The 18,980-nt window shown below is 41.2% G+C and overlaps 1 protein-coding gene across 3 annotated transcripts in view; it reads left to right on the top strand.

Moving 5' to 3' along the window:
• ush2a (Usher syndrome 2A (autosomal recessive, mild)) overlaps nt 1-18,980 on the top strand; it is an 815,153-nt gene that overhangs the window by 238,831 nt on the left and 557,342 nt on the right. For all 3 annotated transcript variants that reach the window (XM_080200528.1, XM_080200527.1, XM_080200526.1), the window contains one exon: nt 18,092-18,218. In XM_080200528.1, coding sequence (XP_080056654.1) covers nt 18,092-18,218 — 127 coding nt within the window. The remainder of the gene's footprint in view (nt 1-18,091; nt 18,219-18,980) is intronic.

Raw genomic sequence — 18,980 nt, 5'->3', positions numbered from 1 at the left:
ATATATTAAACTATTAACTATTTCCAACTTCCCTGATACCTGGCCTTGTAAGTAAAGGCCCAGATTTTGCAGTCGGTGGCAAATAAATAGTGCTGGCTATTTGTTACAGTTGACTCCCTTGAGATTTGTGTTATGGCTTGTTGTTATTTGCAAGCTAAGTTTGCATTGGCACTGTCTATATGGGATTTGAAACCTGTGTGCAGGGCAAACAATAACTGTTTCCTTAACCAACCAGGTTTTGGAGCCCTTACTGTTTACACGGCTGGTAGTTTTAACTTGACAATGCGCTGGGCATTGTGGGGGGGTGGTGGGCTATGTCCAGTAGCCCGCAAGAAACCTGGAACTCAGTGCGCCGTGGCAACAATGGTTTATGAATCCAACGCCCATATTTGAATCTAACCTCTGGCTTTCCTAACAGAGGAAGTTGAGCAGGTGTGATGGGAACCCTCATCAATTTCAACTCCAGTATTTAAAGAGGCATTGCAAAGAAGCTGAAGCTGGGAATCTGAAGCTGTGAATACAATAGAAGGAGCTGCCAGAATAGAGTTCTACATTGAAAGTCCATGCCTCCCCTTAGTGATGCCTCCATGGATATGAAGTAAATTGGAGGATACTCTTCCCTACTGCTGAGAGGAAGAAGGAGGCCTCTGAAGTCAAGAAGGCATAGCTGGAGGTTGGAGGTGGAAGTTTGTGGTACCACTTTCCTGGATTCAGTGCCTAAAGTCGTTTAATGATCTAATTAATGCAGGAAAGATGAGCACAGTGGCAGATTCAACTATAGCCTGACATGTGTACCATGGCAAACCTCTCACTCTACCTTCTGAAGCCTACTTATCTTGCAGGTGCACCATTTCCCTCTCTATCTGCATACCTCCTCACATCACCATCTGTCCATCTACCACTGACATTCAACCTCGTCTTAATACAATATCAAGGCTCTCTCTCATAATCACACTCAACTGCTCAGCATATTCTATTATTCTCACCCATGCCCCTTCTTTTCATCCCTGCAGGAAAAGAGAGTAGCACATACTAGATTCTCCATCAAACTCACAATTAACATCTGCAGAGGAGGAGATCAGCAGAGTTCAGCATGCCTGGCCATCGGAGATGGAGACAAGGGGGCAACCACATGGCATACAATACTCAGTCATGTTAACTTAATGTTCAGAGCCAGTGAAATACGATGATGTGCCAAATGATCAGTTCAAACATTCTTACCTTGATTGTTCTAATTGATGTCTTTAAACTTCCACAGGGCCTTTAAGTGTCCTACAGGAAGTGGTCCAAGAGAACAACAATAGTTTAATAGATGAGATCACACACTCTGTGGGTATGCCATCACATGTAAACAATACAGCAGATACTCTCAGTTCAGTGGAACAAGAAGAAAGATGGCTTTTCGCTTTGTGACATAAGAACATAAGAACATAAGAAATAGGAGCAGGAGTAGGCCATCTAGCCCTTCAAGCCTGCCCCGCCATTCAATAAGATCATGGCTGATCTGTCGTGGCTCAGTTCCACATTCCCACCCTCTCCCCATAACCCTTAATCCCCTCGCTTATCAAAAACCCATCAACCCACGTCTTAAAAATATTTAGCGAGGCAGCCTCCACCACTTCAACGGGCAGAGAATTCCAGAGATTCACCACCCTTTGAGTGAAGAAGTTCCTCCTCAACTCCGTTCTAAACCGCCCCCCCCCCCCTTTATCTTGAGGCTGTGCCCCCTAGTCCTACTGTCCTTTCTGAGCGGGAAGAGTCTCTCCACCTCTATCCTATCCCTCACACTTATAAGTGAGCATGCACAGGTAGTGGAGGGCAAGAACAGCATTGGAGAGTTCTCATTGGAGAATGCACCAAGCTCTCGTCAGCTGGACACAGAGGCTGGATCTTGGAGACTTTCACCAAACTTTCTATGTCTAGAGCGACAATAAAGAATGTGTGATATACTGGCAGGCTTTCCAGTCATTCTGTCCAAACTTGCAGAGATTGGAGGAGTTCATCCCCAGCATGAGTACATGATGTTGAAGACATTTTCAATAATGTCCTTATGTACCCAAATGCATGGATCCTTAATTGTACATGTGGGCCCTCATCTATGGCTTGCACATTATGAATGCCACCTTAAGTAGGATTAATGAAATCTGATTTGCAGCCAAGTATTCTCCGGCTCATTATTACTGTCCAAGTATGGTAGACCATGAGAGGGGTGATAGTAAAAAGAACATAGAAGGCAGAACAGGCATAAAGTGCTTCCATCTCCCACCCTTTTTCCCCACCCTCTATCCTGTGAGTACCCCCCCATATGCTGCTTGATGTCCGCATAGCCAAGTTCACAACTATGAAGATGCAGGTGGAGCAATCTTTGGTGAGACCATCATGAGCTCCAAACCCTAGAACATCTCAATAGCCAGAGCAGGGATCTAAGAAGCCTGCTTCTCCCTCTGCTGAAGCCACGCGAGTTGCACCAAGAGTTGTTATGAAGAGGAATAGTAAAGTATTTGCACTCAGGTGTTCACTTGGGTGTGTTACACATTATATTGACCATTTTCTGTTTCATCTTTGAGTCAAATGAATATTGTTTGTTTACACCACTTTCTTATCGTATTTTTGTCTGTTGCCCTGTTAAGTAGTCTTTTCAGTTGTGACAAATGGTAAGGCAACCTTCCTATCATGAGCTCACCCCCAGCTGTACAGTAATGTATGCTACTCCCTAGAGTGCAGAAGGAGGCCATTCAGTGCACCGACCACAATCCCACCCAGGCTCTATGCCCGTGACCCCATATATTTACCTTGCTAATCTCCTAACACTAGGGTCAATTTAACATGGCCATTCAACCTAACCCGCACATCTTTGGACTGTGATAGGAAACTGGAGCACCCGGAGGAAATTCACACAGACACAGGGAGAATGTATAAACTCCACACAGACAGTGATCCGAGGCTGGAATTGAACCTAGGTCCCTGGTGCTGTGAGGCAGCAGTGCTAACCACTGTGCCACTGTGCACTGATAGTACCTTGGCCCTATCCTATTTCTGTTCATTCTCTAACGAGACTTTCTGCTGTGCAATTTGCCCCTCCTGAAGGTCTAGATTTCATATCTATGCAATGCTGCGCAATGCAGCGCACCATGGCGATTCTGAGGACTATGACTGATGCATATTGAAGATTTTGTGACACCTGAGGCACAGCTTCAGCATGCCAATTCACAGGCCTCCCATTTCAGCTCCTGAACCTCATTGTTTGGGCTCGCCTGCTCAGGTTTTCAGTGAGATTCCCTTGACTCCACTCAGCCAGTTGGTAAATCTGCTTTGAGACATGAAGCGAGCAGGAAGAATGGACTACTGGTTCAAGGCAAATGGCTGTTGCCCAAGAATCTTGCGCACACCTGCAAAATCATTTTTTGGTGGGGGGGGTGGGTGCACACCAAATGTATATTAATGAAGTGTGAGCCACTGTGGTTGATGAACATTTCTAGCTAACCTGGGGGTTGGGGATTATTTGTAAAATATGCAATTTCCATATGTTAATATCACCTTCCATCTGTAGAAAACCAGTCAGAGCCACAACCCTGAATAACTATTCATACTATTCAATATTTCCCGTGGCAAAGTATACATAATTGCCTGCCCTGACAATCACAGCATCAGTCTTCAGTTTATACATTTGTGAGCAGGTGAATTTGTGATGTCTCATCTATCCTCTGTAGATCCCTGGAAAGATCGAGAGAGAAAGATGTTGAGGGCAGTGCTGACTTTAACAGCCACTGTCCACAGGGGCCTACTTGTGCCACAGGTCTTCTTCCAGAAGACTATAAATGACTGCCAGCACCTAAAGTGAGACCCTGAACCCCCTGAGGCAGTGGTATTTTGACATGTCCTTTGTTTGTATATCCTGTGTTGCAGGTATCACCTTCTGGCGAGCTGCCCCATCCTTCCCACCTCTCTTGTTCTCCAGCACAGCAGGTCAGAGATGAAAAGGTTGCTGCCGCTTGTACTACTGTTGGTGCTTCTGCTGTCTTTCATCCTATTGCTGCTGCTGGTACTTTAGTTGCCATTACTGATGCTGCTAGGGTTCAATTCTGGCCTTGGATGACTGTCTGTGTGGAGTTTGCACATTCTCCCTGTGTCTGCGTGGGTTTCATCCAGGTGCTCCCATTTCCTCCAAAAATGTGCGGTTAGGTTGATTGGCCGTGCTAAATTGTCACTTAATGTCCCAGACAATAGGGGGATTAGCAGGATAAATATGTGGGGTTACGGGGACAGGGACTGGGTAAGAGTCAGTGCAGACCCGATAGGCTGAATGGCCTCCTTCTGCACTGTGTGGATTCTATAATTCTAGATGACTAATACAAAGTGGAGATCAGATGGACAAAACCTCCCAAGCAGTGAAAGCAACTTTTGAAGTAGTGAAAGTAATTAGTCGTGAATGTGCTTTGAGCAAAATAAAACTTAATAAATAAAAGAAAAATAAATAAAATTTCACACTGTTAGACAAGAATTTTCAGTGCCCGTAGGAATTTGTGCCTGTCCTTTTATTTGTCATCCCCTCCGTTGCTGCTGTTCTTGCTTTGCTTTCACTGACGAGTTCCAGGTAGCCTCTGCACCCACTATCAAATCCCAAAACCCATATTAGCATCACTTTTAATGAGCAATTAACATCTTGAAATTAACAAGTTGCCTCTCCCAGGGGGGTTGCTCGCATGCAGCCTAATGCAGTTCAGTTAAATGCAGAAGTCAGTGGGTTGAAGCCAGCTTCCTGAGTCGCTACCAGTTTCAGTGCTTTTAACTCCTTACCAACTTGCTCAGTCACTTGCGTCTGTAAGCATCAATTCTCCGCTCAGAGTCTAAACGAGGAAGTGCAAATTAGACCATGTCACTGAAAGCAAAATGTAGAGTCAGAAAAATGGGATTAAGAGAAAAAAAAAGTGGGGAGATTAAAAATATTTTTTAAAGAATCTCCAACAATATTAAAAATCTCTCAGAACAAGTCTCCATACTTTTGAAGTAAATCTCCAGTGCCACAGAGGTTGTTTGGCTTTATAATATGCTTACACCTGAATAGCCAATCCAGCATGTTTAATAAATATCTAACAGTTATGTTTAGGGTGACATGGATGTGTTGGTCCCAGAGGTCTGTTTCCATGCTGTAAATCTCTATGACTATGACTCTAAATACTGCAACATTGCACTTTTTCATGTATATGAAAGCTGAGTCTCTCCAGGAAACATTGTTATTTATCAGTTATAGACTTACCAGCACAGTATGATGCCATTTGGCCCATTAAGTTCATACCAGCTCTTTATAAAATAATCCAGTCAATCCCACTTCTCTGCTCCTTCCCCTTGTCCTGCAAATTTCTTTCCCTTGGGCACCTAGCTAACTTTTCTTTAAATTCATTGATCTTCTTTATTTCCTCTGCCTAAATTTCCTTATCTCTGGAATCTTTCCAATAAATCTGCCCTGCCCACTCTCAAGAGCATTAGCATGGGCCTCTGGATTACTGGTCTCCACCATTGTGGCCTAATCAGAGCTTTATCCAGGTTCAACATAATTTTTGTACTCAATACTGCTATTTACAAAGCCAAAAATCTCAAATGTTTTGTTAATTACTTGCCAATACATCCTGCTACCTTCAAAGGTCTATGCATACAAACTCCCAAAGTCCACTACCCTGCACATTTTTTAGAATTTTCCATGAAAATATATCATCTCTTCAAGAAAAATGCATCACTTATCTTAAATGCCATCTGCCATTTGTTTGCCCATTCTGCTAGCTGACCTATTTCTTGTGGTGGTCAAATTCATCATCACCTTTAGCTACACCTCCAAGTTTAGTGTCATCAACAAGTGTTGAAATTTTACTCTGTATTCTAATTGGTTTTTGTCCAAGCTGACACTGACCCTCCTATTACATGAACTTCAATTTTGTTAACTGGCCTCTAATCTTGCGTGTTGTCATATACTTTCTTACAACACCTTTGCAATCCATTCTTCAAACGTCTGTGCTACTTGCATCAAAACATTCAATTCATCAAACACAGTCTGCCTTTTACAAACATGTACTGGCTCACTTTAAATAATTCAAATCTCTCCTAGCATTTGGTAGTTTTTTTCCCCTGATTATTGTTTCTGAAATCTTACGTATCACTAATATTAAACTATCTAGCCTGTAGATACTAGGAATATTCTCATACCCATTCTTGAACCCAGGTGGCACATTTGCCATTTTCCAATCCATTAGCATGCCCCCTGTAAATAGGGAAGATTGGAAGTTTATGGCCAGCTCTTCTGCTATCTCCACCCCTAGATCCACATTCAATTTGGGGTGCGAATTATCAAAACCAGGGAAATGATCCACTCTAAGCATGGCTAGCCTTCATGGTGTTTCCTGTCTTTAAATTTTCACCCCATCCATTTCGGCAGCACAGTGGTACCATGGTTAGCACTGTTGCCACACAGCACCAGGGACCACATTCAATTCTGGCCTCGGTGTCTGTGTGGAGTTTGTACATTCTCCGCATGTCTGCATGGGTTTCATCTGAGTGCTCCAGTTTCCTCCAGTCCAAAGGTGTGCACATTAGGTTGATTGGCCATGATAAATTAACCTTAGTGTCAGGGGGATTATCAGGGTAAATATATGGGGTTATGTGAGTAGGGCCTGGGTGGGATTGTGGTTAGTATAGCCTCAATGGGCTGAATGGCCTCCTTCTGCACTGTAGGGATTCTATGATTACTTCTGCCATCTTTGTTGCGACTGTTATTTTGTCAGCATCCTCTTCCTTGGCAAACACAATGCAAAGTACTCTTTATATATTCCAACCTGCTCTGCACCTCGAAGAATGCCATTTTCTTTGATCCAAAAAGGCTCAACTTCTAGATACCAATTTACTATTTTCATGATAATGGAAGATTTTTGGATGACCTTTTATGTTAACTGCTATTCTATTCTCTTATTCTCTCATTGCCAGTCTTATTTCCTTCTTCATTCCTCACTTATTTGTATTTGGTTTTGGTTTTCCCTTAAAGAATTCACCTGATATTCATGCTACACCCTTTTTTTTATTTTGATTCATCATATTTTCTATCTCCTTTGCCATTCGAAAGTTCAGGCTTTTGTTCTCCTACTTTTCCCCTTTTGTTAGAATGTACTTAGTGTGACAAAGCAAGGCAACCTTTTGATTTCACTGCACACAGCAGACATTGTTGTTCGATTTACTCTTTAGTAATTGTGAGTGCTGATAACCTCACAATTATTTTCACAGTAAAATATGGGCCATTGTTAAATCTAATGGGTAGGTAGTAGGCAGAAAAAATTATGTAACACAGTCTCAAGGTTCAAGTAATAATGTGAATCTTTGCAGTTGGGGCTGACATTATTTGAGTTTCATGATTTGATATTTCCTTCTAAACTCATTTCACTTATCCATTATTTTGTACATGTTATACAAAATGGTCTCTTATTCTTACTGTATAGACTAGAAATTACAGTTAGCAGTAACCGATAAATGGTTCACATATTCCTATGGTATTATTCTGAACACAGGCATTAACCCATTTATTTTAAATGGGTTGGTGCCTTTTGAAATTATGAACAATGGAATGTCATGGGAATATCATCCAGCAGTTTTGGCAACATTAGTTTCCAGCTTTTGGATTTTCCACATAGAATGAATTAGTTCAGAAGTGTTAAGTACCTTATTCTTTTGTTTATCGTAACTCATATTGAGTGAAATAAGTTTCTTTTTGTGTATCGCATTTCCACATAAAGGATATGTTGACTTAATTATGTAAATTTAATATAAAAATATCCATTCATTTTCTTTTGGTGGTAGTTTACTGCATCTAATTGACATAGAGTTAAAATCTCAATGTATCCATAACGTAGGATAAATTTTAGAAATGCATGACCCTGGGCTTGAAAGCTCACAAAGCCTTATTTGCTGGGAGTACATATTGGAAAATCACAAATGTGCTGCTGATTTACTTATTTGTCTGCATGAACATTTGTACTGGAATGGGGGAAGGAAGGAAGGGTAGGGGGCTACCTATGATTTCCTAATGTGAATTCACAGCAGGCCTCCCTTCTTTTCCCACTGATCCTGCCTGCAGAGTGGCAGCAGGAGCTCCCACCCCTCCCGGTTGCCCTATCTGGCCCCGCTCCCTTGGCACTGCCCCATGCCCGATGGGAGAATCGCGGCCTATATGTTTCTCAAACCCCATTCCTACCCCTGTCATTTTGAAGGACCATCTTCCTCTGCCAACAGATTTAAAACTAGATCAGTGAATGCACTTCTCTGTGCAGCTTGCAGGTAAAGTGAAGTCAGCCTGCCTAGTCCAAATGAAAATTCCAATTCAGAAGCACAATTAGACATATAATTCTCCAGCAAGAAATTTGAGACAAGCTGCTGAAGATCTGTTGTGTATATAATTTACAAATTTCAATGTCTTTCAGCTGATAGTGGTGTTAAAAGGTAGTATAATATTAAAATGGCAATGTAGTTTTTTTTAATCAATATTGTCATTTTAGAGCCCAGGAAGAAATCTTTAATTGGTGAATTTAAAATACAAAATAGAAAATGTGACAACTTATGAGCACACCTTTTTTTTAAGCTTAAAAAGTCGTATGTCAATTGAATACTCAAAAGAACTATGAACATAAAGTGTGGATGCTTCAGAAGAAAGTGAGTTAGGTTGGTGTTTGGCTGCAGGTGGGAGTTTAATGATATGCAGTGAATTCTATGATGCACTTGTGCAACAACTTCACAGATACAAAATGGTGTTCATAATACAGCAGTGAGTTCTATGAATTGGCTAGATACACTTTGATGAGATAGCATTCAATAAAATGCTCATTAATTTCATCATTAGCAAGGGTGTGCAAAGAACCGAACCAATTCCTGTGTCATGCCCAATTAACATCCCATGGTGGAAATCCCATTAGTATTGTTGAATTCACTAATGGGAGAACTAATGGGCATGCTACCTGGGGACATTAATTGGCCATGACACTAGTTCTGGTTTTAATTACTGGACTAGACTAATGTAATGTAATGGGTGTTTGTCAAATAGTAAAGTAGTAAATTTGTAATATAAATGCTAGCAACAGATTATAACTTCTTAATTTATACCCATACATGTTTTCATTCCACAATTTTTTATGTACCAGGCTTTTACTAACATACCATCTGAAATGCATGCTCCCATCTGAATCATTTGGAATGAATCAACTATTTTTTTGTGGTGGGAAGAGTAAGACAGATTCTCTAATATGGGTCTCCCAATGTTTGGATATAAATCCAGTGATTGCAATTAGAAATTTGGGCAGAGACCAGTAATGTTGACTCTCTGACTACTTTTTACTACATCTGATTTTGTGCAGGTATTTTCACCCCTCTTCCCATGTGTATGCCCATGATTGCAAATTACATTCTGACAGTGCATGCATGATTGTCCTCCATTTGCATCTGGTTAACACTGTTACTTTTCCACTTAAACTGGACGTCCAGATTTGTTAGATGCTGAGCTGTAGACAGAAAAATATATAAAAAAGCCCAGGGAAAAGATTATTTCTCAACCCATTTTCCTTATTTTCTTTTCGTCACTTGCATTCTTGTGGCAATTGCTGCCCTGCTGTTTATTTGAACAGAGGCACAAGTTCCGCAAATAGGCTTACTCAAGACAATAACAGGACAGACAGCACTCAAAGCACTCTTTGATATTCCCATTCTAGAATCTACAAACATTGGTTATAAAGTACTTCGAGATGTCAGGTGGTCATGAGCAGTGCTTTATAAATACTAACCTTTAGTTTAATCTAGTCAAACTCGCTCCTGGGCCAGTTTATCCTTCCTTAGGCAAGGAGACCAAAATTCTACATAATAATTCAGGGGTGGCCTCACCAAAGTCCTGTGAAATTATGGAAAGACTTCTTTATTTTTATACTCCAATCCCTTTGTAACCAAAGTTTAAGTCACCATTTTCCTTCCAAACTGCTTTCTACACCTGCAGCAGGAAAGCAGTGTTTGAGAAGGCTATATTTATGGAGGATGATGTGATTAACTTGCAGCTAAGCTCTTCCACAAGAGCTGCATTACCAGTGGCTGTCAAGATCGCTGGATGTTATCTTTCAGGATTGCTTCACATTTCCAAAGGAGCCATCAAGAACCTAAGGTTCCAACCTTGCCCCAGTGGTACTTCTGTTTCATTGAATCTCTGCAGTGCAGAAGGAGGTCACTCACTCAGCCCATCGATCTGCACTGACAACAATCCCACCCAGGCCCTATCACCGTAAACCCATGTATTTACCCTAGTTGGTCCCCTTGACACTAAGGGGCATTTTAGCGTGGCCAGTTCACCTAACTAGTACATCTTTCGGACCATGGGAGGAAACTGGAGCACCTGGAGGAAACCTATGCAGACACGGGGAGAATATGCAAACTCCACACAGACAGTCACCAAAGGCCTGAATTGAACACAGGTCCCTAATGCTGTGGAGGCACAGTATGACATCTCACAACACCAAGTTAAAGTCCAACAGGTTTATTTGGTAGCACAAGCCACAAGCTTTCAGAGGTCTGCTCCTTCATCAGGTGAGTGGGAGTTCTGTTCGCAAAAGTGAACTGTGAGGCAGCAGTGCTAACCACTTTGCCATCATGCTGCCCCAATGGGGCTCTGAGCTTCATTACAAAGGCTTGAATGTGCGGGGTTACGAGTATAGGGCCTAGGTAAGATGTCCTTTTGGAGATTCAGTGCTGACTTGCTGGGCGAAATGGCCTCCTTCTGCACTGTAGGGATTCTATGGTTTGAACACATAATTACTTTGGTCATTCAGGATGAGAGAATGCTGTGTTGTTAAATGCTGTACTGCACTTGTGATAATAAACTGTTGTCCTGTTGCTCTTTCATTAGATGAAAAGCTCCCTTTGAAGCTATTTAAGGAGTAGCCAGAGGGCTTTCCTGGTGCTCTGTCTATCATTCATTCCTCAATCAGCATCGCTAGATCAAATCATCTTGGTCATTTATCTCATTGCTGAGGATGGACTCTTGCTATATTCGGTTAATTGGCTCCCTAAATAATAATGTATGGGGAGCCTATAGAGAAATGTATAAAAACTCAGCAAAAGGTTCTTTTTCAACCCATTTTACTTCTTTTTTCTCTTATATCTTGCCAGATTTTGTGGCATTTGCTGTCCTGTTGTTTATTTGAACAGAAGCAAAAGTATTGTAAACAGGCTTCCTCAAGACAACAGGGCAGCCACACTTGAAGCACTGTGCAACTCTTCTCAAAATTACTTGCTATATTTTGGTACGAAGGTAATATTATGAAACCATCTCCCAACCCCCTGCCTCCTCACTGTCAAAGTTCCTCCCATTGTGCTGGAAGAACATATGTGCAGGTTTCCCTCCCTTGACTCACTCTGCTTTCTCCCCCTTTAATCCTGCAACCCATCATGATTCTTGTGTGTATTTCTGTCCTCCCCCTAGCACCATTTGATGTCCCAATGCCCCATGTTGACCTGACCCCACCCATCTTGATTCGTTATGTACTGTGACCTTTCGAGACTCCCCTCATGATACCATTTCACGCCTCCCACTTTATTACTTGTTCCCCATCGATTGGCTGCAGATGCCTTCCTTGACCATGACTCTGCGATCTACAATTCAGTACCAATCCAAGAATCTCCAGGACCAACACGTATGAGGGATTGACCACACTCTGAACACCATGCTGGGCACAACTGATACAGATTGGCCATGCCATTCCTCTCCAAGTATTGGGCCAGGTTTAGGGTAGCACAAACCCTCTAAATTGGTGCACTATTGCCCAGGACAGCCTATGCTTTCTGGTCCTGATTAATTCCCCCCACCCCTCCCTTCCCCTTCTCTCAACCTCCCAGTCATATGTATCTGTGCAACCTTCTGCAGTCATCCCCCTCCCAGTCATGTGTCTGTACACCCTTCATCTCAAAGTCTGGACAACAGTCCCTCTCCAAGTCAAACACTTGTCTTGCAGCACCAACCCCTTTGTCTTCCCACTGGTCTTGCTTGGGCAGCCTTGGCATGGACCCACATTGCTATTCTGCTGGTCTTGCCTCAGCAGCCTTGGCACGGAGTTGCAGTGAGCATAGCACCCTAATAACTGGGTGAATGCTGTTTGCACAGCACTTGAGGTTGTGAATAAGGTGCTTTTTTGTCCAGTGCTCATCACTTGTACCCGGACGTGATTCACGTTGATCTATTTTGATGCTGATGTGGCAATTTGGTCTGTAAAGGAAAAGATGATGATGACTTCTCCATATTCTCAGCAGTTCTTCCCGTTGCCCATAATGAAACAACCCTGTACAGAGAGAGTGATTACCAAAGCCTACAGGGAGTAAATCGTTCTTCTGGAATATCATTGGGAATTCCTCTCTTTCCCTGGCAGATGTACAGGAAATTAATCATTTTTCCATCATTGTTTAAGTTAATTGAAATCTCAGAAATTCAAAGCCTCTTCATTCTTTGATATAGCAATCAATTATATAGCTGTGATGATCTTCCCAAGAGTTGAACATTATTCCTCTTTTGAAACTTCTTCCCAGAATCCTTTGAGGAAGCATGAAGTTCATCAGGCTGTCCTGAGTTCCTCTCCGAGTTCCAGAAGGGCCAAACTTCAAACCTGTTCCATTTTCTTTTCTGAATCAGCTTTTCATGGGTTGTGCTAATATATGATGTAGATGATGATGTACCTCTGCAGTCATGAGTTAGACTCTCAGGAGATAACTTGGAATCACGCTTAAGAGCTATGTGCTTACTCTGTAACCTGTGAAACAAGAAAAGGTGTCCAATATGACTCTGCTTCCTTGAAAGTTAACCAGTTCAATCAGAGAACCATGCAGCTCTGTAATTCACTCCAGCAATGCTAAGTAAAATTAGGGTTTTAGTGGACATGTTATGACAAAAGGACGGACCAACAAAACCTATGCAATGTCTTGGCTTAAAGTTGTTGCAATTCAGTTATGCACAAACCTGTCAAAATTATTCTGTCAACAAGTACACAAGAAAGATGATTAGCAAGATATTTATTGCAGTTTGTTGGACACTACTGGTGCAAAATGGCTACTGGATCGGTCTGTTTGACAAGTCACAGCATTTTAAAATTAGTTCACTGTGTGAAATGTTCTGAAATAATTTGATCTGATAAGGCATTGGATAAGCACATGTTGTTATGATAAAATTATGATTAGAATAATTTTGTATCCAGCCCACGTATTAATGCTGAAGCTGTAAACCTGTTGCAGTTGGGGGACAGTCAGGGCTTCTCAGAAGGAATATTGCACTCACTGAACACGGGCAAAATTGAAAATATACATTCAGACCTTCGATACATTAACTGTTTTAATTGGATGCTAAGTAGCTTATCAATTGTCCTTGCCCGAATTTATTTTGTAATTTTGCATTCATGCGTTGCAGTGCATTTCAGATGTCTATTTTTGACTGAACTGGCCAGAATGGTAAACAACTATAAATTCATTGCAAAATATAAGAGATGAACATTAAGGGAAAATATTTTTTATGGACTGACCTTCCAACTTTGCTATTTAAGGGTGCATTTGCAGTTCAAACAGTACTAATTCTTGGATTTTTTTTTCTAAGAGCATGTTTTCTTGATGGTAAAAGGTTTGGATAAAGGAGACGTGGAGTGGGTGCTTCCTCTTGTGTGACATTCTAGGATGAGAGGTCATAGTCTTTGGATAAGAGGTAGCAAACTTAAAACAGAGTTGAGGAGAAACTGTTTCTCCCAAAGGGTAGTGAATCTGTGGGATTTGCTACCCCAAAGTGCGGTGGATGCTGGGACAGTGAGCAAATTTAAGGAGGAGTTAGATTTTTTATTGGTAATGAGTTGAACGGTTAAGGAGAAAAGGCAGCAAAATGGGGATGAGAAGCGTATCAGCCATAATCAAATGGTGGAGCGGACTCGATGGGCCAAATGGCCTAATTCTGCTCCATATCTTATGAAATTGTGAAATGATGTTTCAATGGTATATTCTTAGTCATTACAATACAAGCTTTAACATTAAGGCACCCCTATCTAACCCTGTCTCGAAAATTGTTTCTTTCCCCTTTTAATACCGACTGTTTGTCAAAATGGCCTCGTGTCAAATAGTAATTGGGACATAATTTTATTGAATAAGTGTTATATTTTAACAAGTGCATGCTTGTTTAAAATGTGCTTACCTTTAATAAATAGAAACAGTCATATTAACGTTGCACTAAAGATTTTCTGATTGGCAACTCACTGCTCCTGGTAAAATTTCAGTGATGGGGGCTGGGAAATTGAGCGATGAGCACTTCTGTCCAGTGCCTTCTGAAAATACACCCAAGCTTATTTCCATTTGTGCTTTATGCCTATGTAATTCACTCCTGACACTTTTGAATGAAAGCCTCATTAATTATGCATTGCAGATGCAAATGATGGCCTTTAGCAAGCCTGTTGATATTTCCAATGTTTAGTGGATTTCCAGCTAGCATAAAAGAGAGGGGCTTAAATACTCGATTTAAAGACCCAGAAACAACCAATCTCTGATGGATTTTTAATATATCTTAATTGTGCATCCAATTTAAAGTGTTTTGATATATGAAAATTAATTGTACAGGTAAATTAAAGTGCATTAAATTATTACTAATAATTGTACAGGAAATTTAAGTTCATTAATTTGATTGATTTTGCTGTTAATATTTTATGCACTTTCACAAGCTTTCTGGATCAAACCTTGGTGGGGATCTTTTCATAATCGCAAAAGCAAAAGGATGCTTCTAATCAACTTCAGAATGCTTCTGACCAACTACTTCCAACTATTTTACTGAACAGAAACATCCTTGAAAAGGTTAATCTTCTCAGTGCATTGGCTGCTGATAGGCTGATGGGTGCGCCTATCAGTAGCCAACAAAGTGAGAAAAATGCCCTCAATTGGTCGAGCTGGAAGTGCGGCTTTATTAAAATTTAAACTGGCCGCACCTACCTTGGGACCCTTCGATGAGTCCCAGGGAACCCCAGCACTCCGCGGAATCCAGTTTGGGAAACGCTGCATCAGGTAATTCCTAGCTTTGTTTTGAAAGCTCCTCAGTTGTGATATTTAATGCTTGAATTGTGACTAGATGACAGAAGAAGCATCTCAGAATTATCAGCATTGTCAGCACTTTTCACTGTATTACCAGCCAGGATCTTCCAGGAAGCTTGGCTGGTGGGTTAATGTAATCTGGATTGAATTCAACAGTCAATTTCTCTATGACGGGATGAATTTTTGCAATTATGTTCTTGGGACTTTAAAGGCAGGTTGAAGCTCCCAATGAACAATGCTGGGAAGCCCTTTTGCAAGCATTCGCATGTCATCCACGCTCCTTAACAGGCCATCTCGCCGGTATTAAGTTCCCAACCAAATTAAGTTCTCTATCAGTAAGGAATTAGGATGTTCACATATATGACTGTATACCTGGCACCTGGCAGTGTTGACCACTTCCATGGCTTTGAAGTGAGTAGCCATTGCTTTGACCTTTATTGGAACCAGCCTCTTGGCTGCAATCAGGTGCCAGTAGGCTAAGCTCTACAAATGCTAGACGGGGAAGAGAGGGGAGAGTCAATGATCAGGGTAGCTGATGAAGTTTAACTGAGGCGTCGCCTGATGTAATTTTTCAAAGCCATCTCAGCCTTTTGGCTAAGATGAAGTGTCAGATCAAGCCCATGATGGGGTGCACTGCCTCATCTGGTCAGCTTGGATCTTGTCTGTCTCTCTTGTGGGGACCATCAATTGGATTCAACTGGAATTTGAATTTTTCTTGGATGGAATAAAAATTTGAAACAAAAGGCTGGACAGAGGAGGGAGGGCTTGGCAGGAAAGGTGGAATGGAGGCTGGGCAGGGGAAGGAGGTTTGTGTTCAGTGTGGGAAACTGTCAGGGGAAAGAAGATCAACAATCAGGGGCGTGTTAGAGGGTGTCTGGGAATGAAGTTCAACTAACGTTCCTGGTTTGCAGTGATTGAATGAATATAGTTCCAGGACTTTCAATCCCATGAGGTAAAGTGGGGATGGTGACTTTCTGCCCGCCCAACTGTGACATTTATCGTGCTCCTCACATGTGCATATTTAATGAGGAGCTGGCCGGAAAAGTGGAACAGAGACTGGACAGGAGAAGGAGGACTTGACGGGAAAGGTGGAACAGTGCCAGCTGTCACAACCACAATAGGAATTACTCTCACATCTGCTCTCACCATCAGATCTAGACTCCATGACAAATGTTTCCACACAATTTTATTTACTGGCGCCAGCTCAGTTACCACTAAAGATGGCTCTGCAGACTCCAAGTCAGTTTGGAAGTGCTTGCATATCAATCCTATCTGCTGCAAAAGCATTGACAATCAAACTACATCATAGTGTTAGGACTGATAATAGTAGTTAAGGTTGCCGACCTACTCAACCATTTTGCCCCCAGCATTTTTCAAGTGAACATAGGGATCATCGGCTTCATCTGCCAATGCGGCATCCACAGATGTGTGACTGGATCACACAAAACAAACAAGGCATTTGATATAAGTGGGACAATAGCAGGAAGTGCTGGTGGTTGTCATATCCCTGTACTTCAGTTGCCTTGTCACTAGCTAGCACCTACATGTGATCTGAACATTGTACCAGACAAGGGCGAACCATGCATGATTCTTCTCTGAAGTTTTTGCAACGTTTGTTTTCTGTTGTCCTCTTAAACTGAATTAATGCTAGTGATTGCACAGTATTTTTGGAAGTTTTAGAGACAGTTTTTGTTATGGTAGCAATCTGCCCCGATCTCTGTGTACACAAGACCAGCATGCAAAACACTCTGATTTATTTATCATTATCACATGTATTGGGATACAGTGAAAAGTATTACTTCTTGCAAGCTGCACAAAGAGTACATAGGGGAGAAGGAAAGGAGAGGGTGCAGAATACAATGTTGCAGTTACCAATAGGCTGAGAAGAAAGAGCAGCTTACTATGTAATAGGACCATTCAAAAGTCTGATGGTAGCAGGGAAGAAGCTGTTCTTGAGTTGGTTGGTACGGGTTTTCAGACTTGTATATCTTTTCCCTCATGGAAGAAGGTGGAAGAAAGTATGTCCTGGGTGTGTGGTGTCCTTGATTATGTTGGCTGCTTTCCCGAGGCAGTGGGAAGTGTAGATAGAGTCAGTGGATCAGAGGCTGATTTGCATGATGGACTGGCTGCCATCACAACTTTTTGCAGTTTCTTGCGGTCTTTGTAGAGCAGGGCCTATACTAAGCTGTGACACATTCAAAAAGAATGCTTCCTATGGTGCATCAGTATAAATTAGAGTTGTAGTGGACATGTTGAATTTCCTTAGCTTTCTGAGAACGTCAAGGCATTGGTGGGCTTTCTTAACTATAGTGTTGGTGTGGAGGTGCCGTTGCATGTAATCTAGATTGTAGTGTCCTCTTTGAGCGCAGTAAACCATTGCCAGCATAAAAGCCACCAAGAGAATTTGGGTTGCCATTTTACTGAAGCTCACATCAGGGAGAATGAATATTGCCCATCTCTGCTATACTTTGCATTTATTTTTCAGATGTTATTTTATCATTGAACCCAGGATATCTGCCTTGTAAGAACCACCCTCCCAGCAATTCAATCCTGTCACTACAGGTTCCAGTTCTCTTTCTTTGTTAAGTGAGAAAACTGATAGACTTTCTAAATAATAAGTAGGTTGCCAGAGACCCCCAACTTTGCTGTATGAAAGTGTGAAAGTAATCCTTTGAGCTGATATCAGAACAAACACTGGGAGACAGAAGGTGACGTCTCTAGCCACCTACAACTACCCCCAAATTACTTACCTACCTTTGTAAATAATAACAGGTCCATGATATTCCATGTTTAAACAATTTGTGAAAGCTGTGTGTTGATTTATTATTTAACTGTGGTATTTCATTGAATATATTCCATGCTGTGGTAAATGTTATGAATGTTTTCTCCACATCTTTATGCTGTATGCTTAATGGGTTAAGCAATAGCGTATGTCAGTATATTTGATCCTTATCTAAAGAAACACACTTCTATTGTATTTTGACAGGGTTCTGCTGTTGCAGTTACTCCCACTAATGATAGAGGACAAACATATAATGATAACCAGTGGCACCACATAACTGCTACAAGAACACAGGCTGAAGGAACAATTGTTGTGGATGGCCAATATACAGGTAATTTATTTAAAAGATAGAATCTAGTTGTGTGGATTACATTAGGTAATAAATGTCACACATATAATATCAGGATGCAAGATATTTACACTCAGCATGCTTTGTGGTACAATGTTATTGCCATATAATGTGTATATTGCAAAAAGAAACCAAAAGGGTTTTTGATGTATGGCATTATCTTTCTAACAGTAGGTACCACCAGTTTGTAAATCGGAATTCATTAAAGGTATTTGTACAAAGAAGAATGACACTACACAAATAAATGAAAAGATAACATTCTGTTTCACCGAAGTAATGCTATTGCAGTGTAACGATGGCAAAACTGACAGCAATGCCTGCACAAGCATAGTTAAAGGCAGAAATCAAAAAGTTGCTGTCAGTGCTTCCTGCTACTCCACAGGGTACATTGTGAAAGTCTTGGAAGATCAAAATCAATTAGAAATCACTGGTTTGACATGAAGCTCAACTTTTTATGCCATAAAAATGCATGCCTTGTTGATTGAGGTGTAATTAGGTCTTTAAAAGCAGAGAACATTATTAATGTGGCTGAACAACTTCTCTGGTCCAGAAAAAATATTTTGATATTTTCAGATGGCTAAATTTCTCCAACTAGTGCTAAAAAGAATCCATTGAATTTCAAAATAATATTTTAGTATTTTTAAACTCTGCATTTTGTCATTTAAACTCTCCCGTCACAACCCTATCACTGAGCTTTCCTTTAGTTTTTCCCCTCTCCCAACATAATATTTGTTACACCTGTAC

This window comes from Carcharhinus amblyrhynchos, chromosome 12, assembly GCF_965287045.1.
Source record: "Carcharhinus amblyrhynchos chromosome 12, sCarAmb.v2.hapA, whole genome shotgun sequence".
NCBI lineage: Eukaryota > Metazoa > Chordata > Chondrichthyes > Carcharhiniformes > Carcharhinidae > Carcharhinus > Carcharhinus amblyrhynchos.
This window is presented reverse-complemented; position numbering and strand designations above follow the sequence as displayed.